At 43.5% G+C, this 16,135-nt stretch overlaps 1 protein-coding gene across 2 annotated transcripts in view; it reads left to right on the top strand.

Annotated features, from left to right (window-relative positions):
- TUBGCP3 (tubulin gamma complex component 3) overlaps window positions 1–16,135 on the top strand; it is a 121,134-nt gene that overhangs the window by 40,035 nt on the left and 64,964 nt on the right. For both annotated transcript variants that reach the window (XM_077813614.1, XM_077813607.1), the window contains exons 8-9: window positions 3,488–3,613; window positions 10,848–10,916. In XM_077813614.1, coding sequence (XP_077669740.1) covers window positions 3,488–3,613; window positions 10,848–10,916 — 195 coding nt within the window. The remainder of the gene's footprint in view (window positions 1–3,487; window positions 3,614–10,847; window positions 10,917–16,135) is intronic.

The raw sequence follows: 16,135 nt of genomic DNA, 5'->3' as shown, positions 1-16,135 counted from the left end.
GAGGGCCTCGACAAGATTTCTAGGTGTGTATATAGAAAGGAAAAAATCAAATCTTAAGTGTTATGGGAGAAATGGCAAGATATGGACATGGCCATGATGGTGAGGCTCAAGAGATAGGAATCAGATTCATGTGCTGGGGAGTCAGGTATAGTGGTATTGTCAGCAGTGTTAGAAGACAGAGATGGGGTAGGTATGGGTCTAAAGAGTTCACGTTTGATCCCTGTTACTGGTGATCTATCCAAACAGGCTCTAGGTAGGCTGAGATGTGGGAACGGTCAGGAGTGGAAAAGCTATTCTGTAAGTTGCCACTCTAAAGACAGTAGTTGAATCTATGTGATATGATGAGCTCATCTAAGTAAAAGAGGAGGAGGAGGAGGGGCCATAAACCGAACTTTAGGAAAGCAGGAATATAGTAGGATTACCCATTTAAAATACACTGAATCTCCAAAGAAGTAAGAGGAGAACCAGGAGAGGTCAGAGTTGTTGGGGACAAGATGCCATGAAAGGAGAGTATAACTGTATTAAAAGCAGCAGAAAAGTCAAGGAGAAATGGGATGGAATAGTGGCCCTGAGAGTCTGGTGACAGCAGTTTCAGTGAAGCAGAGTGGAAGCCAGATATGGGCTGGGGGTGATCTGTGGTGGAGCTGGAGGAGAGGACCACAAGGCAATGGTTGTAAATGGTGCATCCAGTGAGTTTAGAAATGAAGACTAAAGATGGACCCAAGCTTGGAGTGGCCAGAGAGATGAAGGATCAACATTTTTGAGGCTGTAAGGAGACTAGAGTATGCTTGTATTGTGGGGGCAAGGAGCCAGAGAAATGATAGGGGTGTGTGGGGGAGCAGTGGACCCCTGGGTGCGTCTAAATGCTTTTCTTAACCCCTTCTACAGTTTTTAGCTGGTGGATGCTGCCTATAGCATGAGTACAGTGACAGTCCTTCAACTGCCTTTAAGTGTTTATTCAAATGAAGAATAATAGGTTTGATTCTCATGCACTCTTCGCTGCTCTGGCAGTGTAACTTAGCCTTATAGAGGGTGAAAATTACTTTCAGGTGACTTCATTTTGCCAAAGCTGTGTAGAGTGGCCATAACATAAATGACAATCTGGTCCAGTTTTGTGTGTGTGTTGGGCTTTTTGTTCTTTTGGTTGGGGGTCTGCACATGGTGGAATTCATAAACTGCCCTTTCATGAGATGGTCAGCTATCCAAACAATAATTGGGGAGATTTTTCATATCCAGGTAAATCTCTCTTAGCAGCTTGCTTTTATAAAGCTTTCCTTCTGCCTTTGCAGAATACAGAGCCTAAAATCTCCCCCAGTCCTTTCTTCCTAAAAATTACAAACTGCTCTGAGAGTGAAACTGGGTTCTTCCCTTCGTATGCATCAGTGCCAGTAATAAAAGTTCTGCATAGTGAATTGTGCCTTCAGTTACATCTGTGCAGCCCCAATGTCTTTGGCTTTTGCCCTCAGTGATAAAATTAGTAAGCAGTTTTAATGTACAAGAAAGAATGGAATCCAATTCCCTTGCTTGTAGTTGTGTTGGATGTGCGTTACCAATCAAATTAAAAAGTTGTCAAAACTTACATTTGCCCATGAGGGGAGCAGGTATGCCTCCGAATACACAAAAAGAATAGGAGTACTTGTGGCACCTTAGAGACTAACCAATTTATTCGAGCATAAGCTTTCGTGAGCTACAGCTCACTTCATCGGATGCATCTGATGAAGTGAGCTATAGCTCACAAAAGCTTATGCTCGAATAAATTGGTTAGTCTCTAAGGTGCCACAAGTACTCCTATTCTTTTTGCAAATACAGACTAACACGGCTGTTACTCTGAAACCCATCCAAATACACAGGAGCAGATTTATTTAGTAAGAAAGTGCCTTTTGTACATGGTAACTTCTCAGAGTAAAAACACACTTCCAGAACTCTAGAACGTATATAGACAGGTCAGATATCCATATGAATATTGTTAAGCCAGTTGGTTACATTCAGCAGTTAGTGAGCTTGTGGAGTCCCCAACTTGACTTAGTTGGCGTGGATATAATCTCACTAAGGTGTTTTTGCTCTTTCCTCTCATACTGAGGGTCATGAGGAGCAGTCACTCCTTACTAAGTGCTCTTGCTTGTGGAATTCTAAATGTGTTGCTCTTGTCATCTGTTGTGCTAAAGTTATGGGTGAAGCTGCCAGCTCTACTTATTGTAAACAATTTCCAGGATAAAACCCTGCTCTGTTACTTGTAACTTTGCCAAACTACAGCCATTTGGGCTGAAATTTTCCATGCTGGGTTTTTGTCTCAGGCCGAATCTTTTTTTTTTTAATGTGTTTTTCTACAAAAACTGTTCAGCCATTTATGAGAGCAGAGAGGAAAATACTGTGTTTTGTCAATGTTAGTCTTACCATGGTTTCACAAAGAAGCTGTAGCACCTCTCAGCCTAGAAGCAGGGTTTGAAATTTGGCAGGGCAGGGGCTCTAAAGTCAGATGCCTTTTGCTGTTTCCATGAAAATGCACCAGATCTGCCTGAGTTATAAGCCTCTGAATGGCCATGTGCAAATGCTCAGAGACTCGTTAGCATTTGGCAGCTAAATTCTCCAAAGATTTTTGTCTGCACTGAGCATGTTCTAGCCCAGGACTTTTCCAGCAGTTGCTCATCCCAGCTGCTGTGGCACAGAGCAGCAAAACTGATAACAAAGCCATCTCTCCTGTGCTCTTTGCTCCTTCTGTTGGTACCTAGATAATGTGGAGGAGGAAGCAGCCTGACAAATACAGAAAGGCGAGTACCTGGATGGGACAGAGGCAGGTTAGTGGAGGAGGTGAAAGGGGATAACGATAAATAGGAGAAGACTGAGCCAGACAGAAAGGGACAAGCTAGGGAGGTTTATGCTATAAGACCGGAGTAGAAGGGTCTGTAACCACTAAGAACACACTCCCTATCCAGGACTTGGAATTGAGCTCTTGATTCCTGAGACTCTGCTGTCTAGTAAATGCAAAGTGTGTATCTTATCTGTTTCTAGTGGCTGGTCCACAGAGAGGATAATAGTGTACTATTTACTTCATTAATTCAAGTACTAGAGGTTTGTGGATCTGAAAGTTGCAACTCTGCTGCTCACCTACCTGGGATTCTCTATAGTTCCACATGATGCAATTTCTGTGTTTTTTCTGCTTTGCATTTTTAAAAAGTAGGAATATTCATTAAACCTATGTTAAAAGAACATTGAGGTTTCAAAGTCAAGCATTCTGAAGGCCAAAGGCTTAACATTGCTTGTTCACCCTTAATGCTGCCACCTTGTATGTGTACATTGTGATAGTCTTTAATTATGTGATCACATTTTTTTTCTTCCCCTCGCAGAATCCCTTCTTCAGGATGGATGACATTCACTGTATGAATTTGCTCTATGCTGAGCAAAGATATACTTGGGGAAATAGGGAGGGTTTGGTTTTGTTTTTTTAATCCAGACTTAATGAGCTTTTCTTGTTTTGCTAATTTTGTAGGTCAGCCTGTCCAAATCGCTCAGAGATACTACAAGCAGACTCGCAGAGTTAGGATGGCTACACAATAAAATAAGAAGATACACAGACCAGAGGAGCTTGGATCGTGCCTTTGGGCTTGTAGGTCAGGTATGTTGGCTCGGTTACAATACTTTGGTTTCATTCCCTTTAGGAACTGCTGGATCTAGAAATACAATATGGGAATGGTGGGGAGACTCTGGAGAATTCATAACTTGGAGTCGTTCCATATCATTTGACTTACTCCTGTGTGAACTGTCATTGTTGGCGAGGAGCCAAAGTCTGGGTGTAGGGTAAAGGAACTCTCAGCTGAATCATAATAGGGTTCATTCTTGCTAGTCCTATGGAGCAGTCTTGCTTTCTATCCCTAGTTGGGAGTGCCTCCTCCATAGACTTAAATTTAATTTTTTTAAAGTTTACTTTTATATTTAAAAAAAAAAAATCCAGGAATGGCATAGTGACATTTCTGAGCTAATTAAAGTGTGCCCAATTGCATTGTTAGGAGAAAGATTCTGCTTTACTTTTGTAGTTCCCCCCTGAAAAATGTGTAAGGGAACACTTGACTAGCTGATAGATGATGATCATTAATGATAAATAAAATACTGCACTACTGAGGCTAAATGCAAATCACCAGTTATCTGCTGCCATCTCTTCTGAATGCAACATCAAAAGAATGTCAATTTTTGTTTTTATAGGTTCCATCACCATGATTTATAATCTGCAGTAACATCACAGCTGCTGTAAAACCTAAAACCACATTTACCGCTAAGACATTCCCGTTTCCTCTCACTTGCTCCCTCTGTAAAACTGGATATTATCCCTTCTGAGTCGTCAGAAATGTTGTTGTCCCTGCCTCTAGCCATAAGATCCTACCTAATCTGCAAAGAAAGTGAAGTGCTCCTTCCTTCAGTCTAATTTTTCTTGAGGTCAGTAGAGACACTATGGTGCTTTCTACTTTTCTGTCGTTTTTATTCTGTCCCCTTCTGACTGTCTTTTTTTCATTCTAAATATATATATTTATATAAATATATATAATACAATATTAAGAATTGTTTTCTAAAGGCTAATACTGACATCCATGTTTTATTTGGCAGTGCGTGTGTGTGTGTGTGTGTGTGTGTGTGTGAGTGTTTGAGAATGTGAAAAAACTCTCAATTTCTAGGTGAGGTTTCCTACTCTCTTTCCTAGAATAGTTTCCTGCTTATGCTTATTTTCACTGTCTCTGGTTTTAGTTTTTCATTTCACAAAACAAGAGACTTTAAATTCCTGAGTAAATTAAATGTTTATATCTCCGACATCAATTGCAAGTTTCAAGGCCTGTATAGAATGCTGTATAGGCCATCAAGTGTATCTGTATAGCTTTCCATTCATGATTTGTGTCTGAGACTAGCATTTGTGCGACTTCTATGGCACCAGTGTATGAAGATAAAGCTGTATAATTTACTTAAGTTGTCAGTAACTAGGCAAAAGATCATGTTTTATCATTCTTGAACACTTCTTTATTTGACAATTTCAGATGCTGCATGCTCAGCATTAAGAACTTATTGCAAATATACTGTGCAGTTGAAAGCCTCTTTAATTTGCTGTCTCAGAAAATCTCATCCTTATTTAGAGCACACAGAAAATTACACATTTATTTTAAACCTAAACCACCTGTATGTGTTCCTGTTAACCTAGCTTTTTGACTGAAATATGAGGGTCAGAAACTAGTCTGTCAGTTACTAGCAGTATGTGTTAGATACACTGCACATTGACCTTTTATTTTTCCACCTACGCTACTTAATTGTTCTGCTTTTCCAGGATAATCAGCAGTGGAATATAATTACCTTACATGTTCACACATTCTCAAAGAAAATATCAAAGTAGGGTTGAGGTGCTAAGCATTTTAAATTCCCTCTCTTAAGCACAAGTTCTACTTTCCCCTTGAAACCCCTTCTTTCTGTGTTGTTAGCCATGTGAGACTTCTAGGATAATATCCAGTTTTCATTGCATACTTTATATTCCAAACCCTATTTTACCAGGTAATTGCAATTGGCACTGAATGCAAATTTGGACTATTAAAGTTAATTTCTTTTACAATAATCTGATGTCCAGTATGACTGTAAATGCTTTGAGTATTGAAGTTAGAAATGTTTAACATAAGGAATGTGGAGAAGTAACATTTAACTAGTGCCTTTGAATGTTATCTTACTATAGACCCTACTTTGCCCTTCAGTTTAATAGGCACTGCTTTGGTAGATTACTAAATTGTACTGAAAAAACAAGTGAGAAGAAATGGAAAGTAGGGTTATATGTCGTGGAGTTTTTATTCTTCAGCAATCTGTACATAACTCTTGACCCCTCTCTGGATTAGCATAAATTTATTGTCGCGCATTTCTCTTTCTCATAAAATCAAATTGAAGAGAGGAACACTTTCACTTACTTTAGACATTTGATCCTATCCTTTAGACTGGTCACATTTTTCTTAATCTGGAAAGAAGATGATTCTTTTGATAAGGGACTTAAATTTATGGAAGGAAAATTGGGATTTCTCTTCCTTCTGTCAGTAATAATTATTCAGTGGGGTACACCTAAGGTAGCAAATAGTTAGTTTACTTTTACAGAGTACTGTTAGCTCCAGTTTTTTACTTTGGATTTGCTTGACTTGGTTTTAGGCTGAAGGGGGTAGGGAGTAGAAAAATTTCACTTAGCTGCATATGATGTAGCAGACTTCTTTATGTAAATTTACTAACCTGGACTGTTTCCAGTTAAATCTGTGAAGGCATATATCAAAATTGCTGATTTACTTTGATTAGCAAAGTAGTTTAGATATTTCATAAAGTGTTAGTCATTTGTTACTTGAAATAGATTAAAAAGCAACACACACTTCCGTCACAGTTCAAGAATGGTAATCAATTTTTGAAAATTAAATTAATCTTTTTAGCCTACTGTGCCAGGTTAACAGAATTAATAAATAGTGATAATGGAGAATATTTCATATCCTCTCCTAGATCTATTTCTACCCAAATAATAATAAAAAAATGTCTGGAAAAATGTTTTCAACTGCCATGAGAAAAATATTTTAATCAAAACTGTAGTTCAGTTATTTTTTGGTTATATTCTAGCAATATAGGCCTTCTTGGAAGAAGATGACAAAATGGTCTGTGATGCTTTTGCTTCTGATGGAGTGTTGTATTTGCAACTGCTCAGAGCTCATTTAAGTCAATGAAAGTCTTTCTGTTGCAGTGGTTTTCAAAATTTTTAGGCCCTTTCCAAATAATGTAGTCTACTGTGTACCCCCATCTGAGAGAGGGACATAATGTACCTTTGATTAGATTCCCAAATCTTACTAAATAGCATCATAGAATATCAGGGTTGGAAGGGACCTCAGGAGGTCATCTAGTCCAACCCCCTGCTCAAAGCAGGACCAGTCCCCAATTAAATCATCCCAGACAGGGTTTTGTCAAGCCTGACCTTAAAAACTTCTAAGGAAGGAGATTCTACCACCTCCCTAGGCAATGCATTCCAGTGTTTCACCACCCTCCTAGTGAAAAAGTTTTTCCTAATATCCAACCTAAACCTCCCCCACTGCAACTTGAGACCATTACTCCTTGTCCTGTCCTCTTCTACCACTGAGAATAGTCTAGAACCATCCTCTCTGGAACCACCTCTCAGGTAGTTGAAAGCAGCTATCAAATCCCCCTTCATTCTTCTCTTCTGCAGATTAAACAATTTCAGTTCCCTCAGCCTCTCCTCATAAGTCATGTGTTCCAGACCCCTAATCATTTTTGTTGCCCTTCGCTGGACTCTCTCCAATTTCTCCACATCCTTCTTGTAGTGTGGGGCCCAAAACTGGACACAGTACTCCAAATGAGGTCTCACCAATGTCAGAGGGGGACGATCATGTCCCTCGATCTGCTCGCTATGCCCCTACTTATACATCCCAAAATGCCATTGGCCTTCTTGGCAACAAGGGCACACTGCTGGCTCATATCCAGCTTCTCGTCCACTGTCACCCCAGGTCCTTTTCCGCAGAACTGCTGCCTAGCCATTCGGTCCCTAGTCTGTAGCTGTGCATTGGGTTCTTCCATCCTAAGTGCAGGACCCTGCACTTATCCTTATTGAACCTCATCAGATTTCTTTTGGCCCAATCCTCCAATTTGTCTAGGTCCCTCTGTATCCTATCCCTGCCCTCCAGCGTATCTACCACTCCTCCCAGTTTAGTATCATCCGCAAATTTGCTGAGAGTGCAATCCACACCATCCTCCAGATCATTTATGAAGATATTGAACAAAACCGGCCCCAGGACCGACCCCTGGGGCACTCCACTTGACACCGGCTGCCAACTAGACATGGAGCCATTGATCACTACCTGTTGAGCCCGACAATCTAGCCAACTTTCTACCCACCTTATAGTGCATTCATCCAGCCCATACTTCCCTAACTTGCTGACAAGAATACTGTGAGAGACCGTGTCAAAAGCTTTGCTAAAGTCAAGAAACAATACGTCCACTGCTTTCCCTTCATCCACAGAACCAGTAATCTCCATCATAGAAGGCGATTAGATTAGTCAGGCATGACCTTCCCTTGGTGAATCCATGCTGACTGTTCCTGATCACTTTCCTCTCATGTAAGTGCTTCAGGATTGATTCTTTGCTCCATGATTTTTCCGGGGACTGAAGTGAGGCTTACTGGCCTGTAGTTCCCAGGATCCTCCTTCTTCCCTTTTTTAAAGATTGGCACTACATTAGCCTTTTTCCAGTCATCCGGGACTTCCCCCGTTCGCCACGAGTTTTCAAAGATAATGGCCAATGGCTCTGCAATCACAGCCACCAATTCCTGTAGCACTCTCGGATGCAACTCGTCCGGCCCCATGGACTTGTGCACGTCCAGCTTTTCTAAATAGTCCCTAACCACCTCTTTCTCCACAGAGGGCTGGCCATCTATTCCGCATGTTGTGATGCCCAGCGCAGCAGTCTGGGAGCTGACCTTATTCGTGAAAACAGAGGCAAAAAAAGCATTCAGAGTAACAGCCGTGTTAGTCTGTATTCGCAAAAAGAAAAGGAGTATTTGTGGCACCTTAGAGACTAACCAATTTATTTGAGCATGAGCTTTCGTGAGCTACAGCATCCGATGAAGTGAGCTGTAGCTCACGAAAGCTCATGCTCAAATAAATTGGTTAGTCTCTAAGGTGCCACAAGTACTCCTTTTCTTTTTGCAAAAAAAGCATTGAGCACATTAGCTTTTTCCACATCCTCTGTCACTAGGTTGCCTCCCTCATTCATTAAGGGACCCACACTTTCCTTGGCTTTCTTCTTGTTGCCAACATACCTGAAGAAACCCTTCTTGTTACTCTTGACATCTCTCGCTAGCTGCAGCTCCAGGTGCGATTTGGCCTTCCTGATTTCATTCCTACATGCCCGAGCAATATTTTTATACTCTTCCCTGGTCATATGTCCAACCTTCCACTTCTTGTAAGCTTCTTTTTTATGGTGAAATCCTAGTGGATCTTAAACGTTAAGCCAAGCTGGTCGCCTGCCATATTTACTATTCTTTCGACTCGTCGGGATGGTTTGTCCCTGTAACCTCAACAGGGATTTCTTGAAATACACCCAGCTCTCCTGGACTCCTTTCCCCTTCATGTTAGTCCCCCAGGGGATCCTACCCATCCGTTCCCTGAGAGAGTCGAAGTCTGCTTTCCTGAAGTCCAGGGTCCGTATCCTGCTGCTTACCTTTCTTCCTGTGTCAGGATCCTGAACTCAACCAACTCATGGTCACTGCCTCCCAGATTCCCATCCACTTTTGCTTCCCCCACTAATTCTTCCCGGTTTGTGAGCAGCAGGTCAAGAAAAGCTCCCCCCCAGTTGGCTCCTCTAGCACTTGCACCAGGAAATTGTCCCCTACGCTTTCCAAAAACTTCCTGGATTGTCTGTGCACCGCTGTATTGCTCTCCCAGCAGATATCAGGAAAATTAAAGTCACCCATGAGAACCAGGGCGTGCGATCTAGTAGCTTCTGCGAGCTGCCGGAAGAAAGCCTCATCCACCTCATCCCCCTGGTCCGATGGTCTATAGCAGACTCCCACCGCTACATCACTCTTGTTGCTCACACTTCTAAACTTAATCCAGAGACAGTCAGGTTTTTCTGCAGTTTCGTACCGGAGCTCTGAGCAGTCATACTGCTCCCTTACATATAGTGCTACTCCCCCACCTTTTCTGCCCTGCCTGTCCTTCCTGAACAGTTTATAACCATCCATGACTGTACTCCAGTCATGTGAGTTATCCCACCAAGTCTCTGTTATTCCAATCACGTCATAATTCCTTGACATCACCAGGACCTCCAGTTCTCCCTGCTTGTTTCCAAGGCTTTGTGCATTCGTATATAAGCACTTGAGATAACCTGCTGATCGCCCCTCATTCTCAGTATGAGGCAGGAGCCCTCCCCTCACAGACATTCCTGCCTGTGCTTCCTCCCGGTATCCTGCTTTCCCACTAAATAAAATACATTGTCTGCCATTATAGGATTTTTCTTGCATTCCCCGATGAGAGCTCGTGTACCCCACTTTGAAAACCATTATTCTATTGATTTCTTTGAGCTTTGGGTCAGGCCTTTGTAAATTTGACCACATCATCATGGAGTGCACCTTTCAGACTATTTACACTTTTCATTGTTCTTGGTCTTCCTTTCTTCAGTGTCAGGTGAGGAGTGGCGAGCAGTTATCGCGTGTTCCAATGCCAAAATGTACAATACTAATTTAAATAAGCAGCACCTAAAGAGGGAATATTAATTCTTTTCAAAGCATGACAGAAGAATGTACTGTCATGATGTATACAGACCTCTTCTTTATATTAGATACTAGTCTTTAACTGTATGTTTTTATTATTTAACGTTTATATTGCGGTCATGCCTAGAGGTCTCAATCAAGATGAGATCCTTTTGTGCTAGGCACTGTACAAACACTGCAAATGCCATTCTTGCTCCCAAGAAGTCTATAGTCTTCATAGAACTGATATGAACAATGCTATTGTACTTCTCCTATTTTTTTTAACCATTTGAGAACCCAATTACTTAGGGTATTGATGTCAGAATTTAGACTGTCAGTAGAATTAAGTTGGCAACCAGCAGAAATTTTCTTGTTCCCTGACTGACAATGTATATACCTGTTAGCTGCATGCTGAAGAGACAGGCAGCAGTTGGTGCATTCATATAATCTTTCTGGATGATACCTAATTTGACTTTCTTAAAGACACTTTAGTTAGGTTTGTGGTTTTTAAAAAAGACGCAATCTTAATATCCATGTTTTAAAATGTTAGATAAAAGTGAAAATGGAAATAGCATTTATTTGATTTTTTTTTTCCCCCCCTCAGAGTTTTTGTGCTGCCTTACACCAGGAACTCAAAGAATACTACAGGCTTCTCTCTGTTTTACACTCCCAGGTAAATTAATACTTCTGATTGGTTAATGAGTTCACCCTTTGGTGTTTACAAATCACTTCTAGAAGATTGTGACTTTTGGTTAGACAGTTTTTATTTAGCTAATTGATACAATATGAGCATTGTAAAAGCAGAAATCTGGCTGGTGAAGGGTCTAACTATGTGGGCGTCCGGCAACTATGAAGTAAGACACCAGGTGTGTCACTCTGAAGCCTGGAATGTCTATAGCGATTGTATGAAGTAATGGAAACGGCTACAAGCATGGTTGAGGACTCGTATGTTCAGAATATCATCAGGTTGAATCATCACTCAGTTTTGCAGTTTACCATCCAATTTTTAAATTCTCAGCCATTTTGGTTTCATGAATTAAATCTGTGCACGTTTCTTCTTTTAGTGCTTGTATATGTCCATTACAGTGTAGGTCTGTGCATGCCTCTTTGCACTGGTGCAAGAGAGTTTTCCTTAGTGGTACCTGTAGAGGTGGCCCTGCCCACTGCCAAGCTCCATGTGTTGGAAAGTGAGGGTAGAAAGGGTGGAGTCACCCCACCCTCAGTTCTTTCTCACAAAAAAGTTTGTGGTCAGAGTCAGTGTTCGTAGTGGTACTCTTTTAAGCAAAAAAAATATATATTTAATTTCTAACTTTCATTAATCCATTTTTTAGTATTTTATTTGGATTATTTTAGTTTTCAGGCTAACGTTTGCTTAGCAGGGCCTCTGGGCCCCACCCAGTACTGGGATGACCCTATACCAAAGTCCCTGAGGATCAAGCCTTGCATGGGCTGCAGAAAACCTGTGCCCATCAGTTTCCCAATTTGTGCTATCTGAAGCGCTTGGAGGAGGGTCATGTTAGAGACAGGTGCTCCATTTACCATGCTTTTAAGACCAAAACAAAAACTGAGGGGGGGTGTCTCCACTGCATCCTGGTGAAGGTAGCCCTGAGACTGGCTTTGGAATGCCCTTGGTCGTTGAAGGGAAGCTCTTCAGTAACCCTTCGCAAAATGCTTCCCCAGCATTACCATCAGAGCAGAGCCCCATCACCAGGTCCATTATCTTTGAAGTCTAGGGCTTCTGAACAGTCTTGACCAATGTTTTCCCCAGGAATTGATATTAAAGGGGGTGTTTGAATTTGCCAGGGGGGTTCGAAAATGACTAAATTGACAACACTGCCTAGTTGACCACTAGGGGGAGATGGGGTGTTCAGGCGGCTGTAGGGAAATCCTTGGTCCTGACCTCCGAAACATAAGAATAATTCAGTACTGGTTCTTCGAAGTCCAGAGCTGGGGATTCCTCCGCAGAACTTCGGCCTGGTACCGATGATCAAGTGCTCCCCTTGGTTTGCCATTCCCTGGTACCAACTCATCCAGACAGACCTGAGTGCCCTCTCAGGGACTGTTGAGACTGGCAACTTCATTGACGATGATAAAGTAATCCTTCATTTTTGCAGGTCAACAGCCTATATTGTTCTAACTACTCCGCGGGCTAATGCCGCAGCCAGAGACTTACTGTGCATGTCGGTACTGCCTTTTCCCTTGTTTCAAGGACCCACCTATGGGATCGGTACAGCAATTGAGATCATCGGCGCTGGAGCACTCCAATTGTGCATTGCCTTCCTTGGTACCTATCCCTGCCTCATCTTTGGGGTTGGTAACAACTCCTTCACAATTCACATTGCCAGTGGCTAGGAAGCCTTCCATGTTACGTCCACTATTGTGCCCTGGATGTACATCTTGGTCACAGTTACAGAGGACAAATCTTGGTACCACCCAACACTAGCCCTTGGACTGCTGGCTCTTGGGTGCTTTGGTACCGAGAGTCTAAGAGCTTCTTCCTGCCCTTGTTCCCATGCTTGTTGGTGGAGTTCTGAGATGACTTCTAGAGACTGGGAAGCTTGAGCCAGGGGTGCCTGGTATCATACTAGCCCCCTCAGTGATCCTATCGGATGCTATGGGGGATGCCTCTAGCATCTAGATTTACTTCACCGATCCCTCACTCTAGTAAATCTATGGGGGGACCCTTCTCCTACCAGTACTGACAAATTAGTCAGGGTCCATACAAATCCACCAGTGGATGCTGCAGCCCTCGTTTTTTCTCATCTATCCTGGAGCCACAATCTCTCTTGATACCACAGAAGCAGCCTAGAGAATGTTCTCCCTGAGTACCTCCATGGCCATCGTTGTCATTGCCCGATGTCATTGCCCTTTGTATTGGTACTGTATGTCTCTAAGGTGCATAAGGAGCCCTGCAGAAGGACGTCAGCTTCTTCTCTGAGTGATTGCTCATGTCCATTGCATTGTAGGTATGTTCATGCCTCATGCACAGTTGTTGAAGATTTTTCCCTCAGTAGTACCTGTTAGGGCCATGTGAGCACCCTCTGCTGCCTAGGACCACTGCACGCAGTATAACAGGTGGAGCTGCCCTTGACCCCTTTTAGTTCCTTTCTGCTGCCCAGGACTGTTGTTGGAGCTGCTATCCTTGGATTTGCAAGTTCTGCCCTCTTTAGTGTAAATAGTACCTGTTGTGTTAGTTTTAGTTTAGAGGTTTTATACATAATTTAGATACAAGAGTAAATTTAGATTATTATGTAGTAGCATGGATTCACCAGTTCCCATTTGGGTACCAGTACCAGACCCATGCCTTGTTCTCCTGGCTTCAAGTCCTGTCATTCGTGTAACAAGTGTATGCCAATGAGTGACCCACACCCCAGTTGCCTTAAGTGTCTGGGACAAGTACATGTGAGTGACCAATGTCAGATTTGTAGGGGGTTCAAACCCTGCTCAAAGAAAGACATGGCAACCTGACTCAAGTATTTGCTCATGGAGTATGTTTTGCCCAGCATCAGAGCCTTCTGCACAGAGCACATACCAAGCATGTCCTCATCTCTTAGGGGTGCTCCCTCTGCTCTGACTGAGTTGAGAGGCAGATCTTCATTGCGTGTACTGAAGAAGAGGCAAGTTTAACACTTGGTACTGAGATCTTAAATCTTCCGTGAAAGCACTGAATGGAGACAAGGACACAGAAGTGTTCTTAGAGAGGCACTCCCAGAAACAATCCTTAAGCCAATACTCCTGAGGGAATTCTGCACCAAAAAAAAAATTCTGGCACAATATTTTAAAATTCTGCAAAATTCTGCAAATTTTATTTGTCAATAAATAAATGTGGAGGCTCCAGCATGGCAGTGGGGAGCACAGGCCACTGGTTGCATGGAGGTGGGAAATCACCCTGCACCTGCCTTCCCCCTCCACCCCCCAAAACAAGGAACTTGGTGGTGAGGCTGTACCCGAGCCTGACACAGCGCAAGGGTCAGGCCTGCCCCAGAAATACCCTCTGTGCCAGGTGTGGACAGAGAGGCTCACCCTAGCAGGATCCAAGTGTAGAGGGGCTTGTTATGGGGTAAGAGGGTTTAATGTGGGGCAGTCTGGGTGCGGGCGGCTCAGTTGGGGGATCTGGATGCACAGGGGCTCGTTGCAGGATTGCAGGGCAATGGGACTTGGCCAGCGGGTCCAGGTGATGGTGGTTGGAGCTCAAATAGGGTAGGGGTTCGATGGGCCTGCTAATGGGGGAGCCCCTGCTGGATGCCCTATGCTGGAATCCTGCTCCCCTTGCTGTCCCTGATTCCCTTCTTCCCTTCTCTTCCCTATTCCTTCCCCACTGGCTCTTTCCACCACCCTGCCTCGCTGTGGGGACTCACTGTTGTACAGAAAACAGGACTGCTCCCAGCATACGGAAGGGGAGCATGAACAACACTAGGACCCAGAAGGCAGTGTCCAGCTGCAAAGTCAGCAGAGCCGGGCGGCAGTCTCTTTCAGCTGGGCAGCTCTGCGCTTGCAGAAATGGGGGGGGGGGGGATGCAGGGGGTGGCATGTGACCTGTGTGCCATACTCTTGTGCCACACCTCCTCTTCTTTGTTGCCTGATGAGGTGGTGATAAGAGTCTGCTTATCCCCCACCTGATGATTTCAGAGCTCATCACGACTTGGTGAGGAGCGTGGCTGCAGCTCTGGGCATCCAGCTGGAAGAGGTACAGGAAAAGTCTTAACGGTGGTTGGACGTTTTCGTCTCGGCGGGACCACCTAGGGTAGCTCTCCTTAATAATGAGGCTATCCAGGAGCCTGTCAAGGTATTATGTCAGACCCAGTCTTCCCCTATCTCCCACTGCAAAAAGGATGGAGAGAAGATATGTCCCTTTACAGGGATTTGAACACTTTTATAACCCTCCTTCTCTTGGCTTCCTGGTAGTCTCTGGTGCTAATGAAAAAGAGAGGCAGGGACACCTGGCCTCAACATCTAAAAGGAAAGAAGCAAGATCATCCGGCTCAACGGGTAATGATCAATGGCTCCATGTCTAGTTGGCAGCTGGTATCAAGCGGCGTGCCCCAAGCATCGGTCCTGGGGCCAGTTTTGTTCAATATCTTCATTAATGATCTGGAGGATGGCGTGGATTACACCCTCAGCAAGTTTGCAGATGGCACTAACCTGGGCAGAGTGGTAGATATCTTGGATGGTAGAGATAGGATACAGTGACGTAGACAAATTAGAGGATTGGGCCAAAAGAAATCTGATGAGGTTCAACAAGGACAAGTACAGACTCCTGCACTTAGGACAGAAGAATCCTATGCACTTCTACAGACTAGGGACAGAGTGGCTAGGCAGCAGTTCTGCAGAAAAGGACCTAGGGGTTACAGTGGATGAGAAGCTGGATATGAGTCAAGAGTGTGCCCTTGTTGCCAAGAAGGCTAATGGCATTTTGGGCAGTATAAGCAGGAGCATTGCCAGCTGATTGAGGGATGTGATCATTCCCCTCTAGTCGGCATTGGTGAAGCCTCATCCAGAGTAGTGTGTCCAGTTTTGGGCCCCACACTACAAGAAGGATCTGGAAAAATTGGAAAGAGTCCAGCGGAGGACAACAAAAATGATTAGGGGGCTGGAGCACATGTTTTATGAGGAGAGGCTGAGGGAACTGGCACTATTTAGTCTTCGGAAGAGAAGAATGAGGGGGGATTTGATAGCTGCTTTCAACTACTGAAAGGGGGTTCCAAAGAGGATGGATCTAGATTGTTCTCAGTGGTAGCAGATGACAGAACAAGGAGTAATGGTCTCAAGTTACAGTGGGGGAGGTTTAGATTGGATATTAGGAAAACCTTTTTCACTAGGAGGGTGGTGAAGCACTGGAATGGGTTACCTAGGGAGGTGGTAGAATCTCTTTCCTTAGAGGTTTTTAAGGTC

This window comes from Eretmochelys imbricata, chromosome 1, assembly GCF_965152235.1.
Source record: "Eretmochelys imbricata isolate rEreImb1 chromosome 1, rEreImb1.hap1, whole genome shotgun sequence".
Lineage (NCBI taxonomy): Eukaryota > Metazoa > Chordata > Testudines > Cheloniidae > Eretmochelys > Eretmochelys imbricata.
The sequence above is the reverse complement of the archived record's forward strand: the minus strand, read 5'-3'. Positions and strand labels throughout refer to the sequence as shown.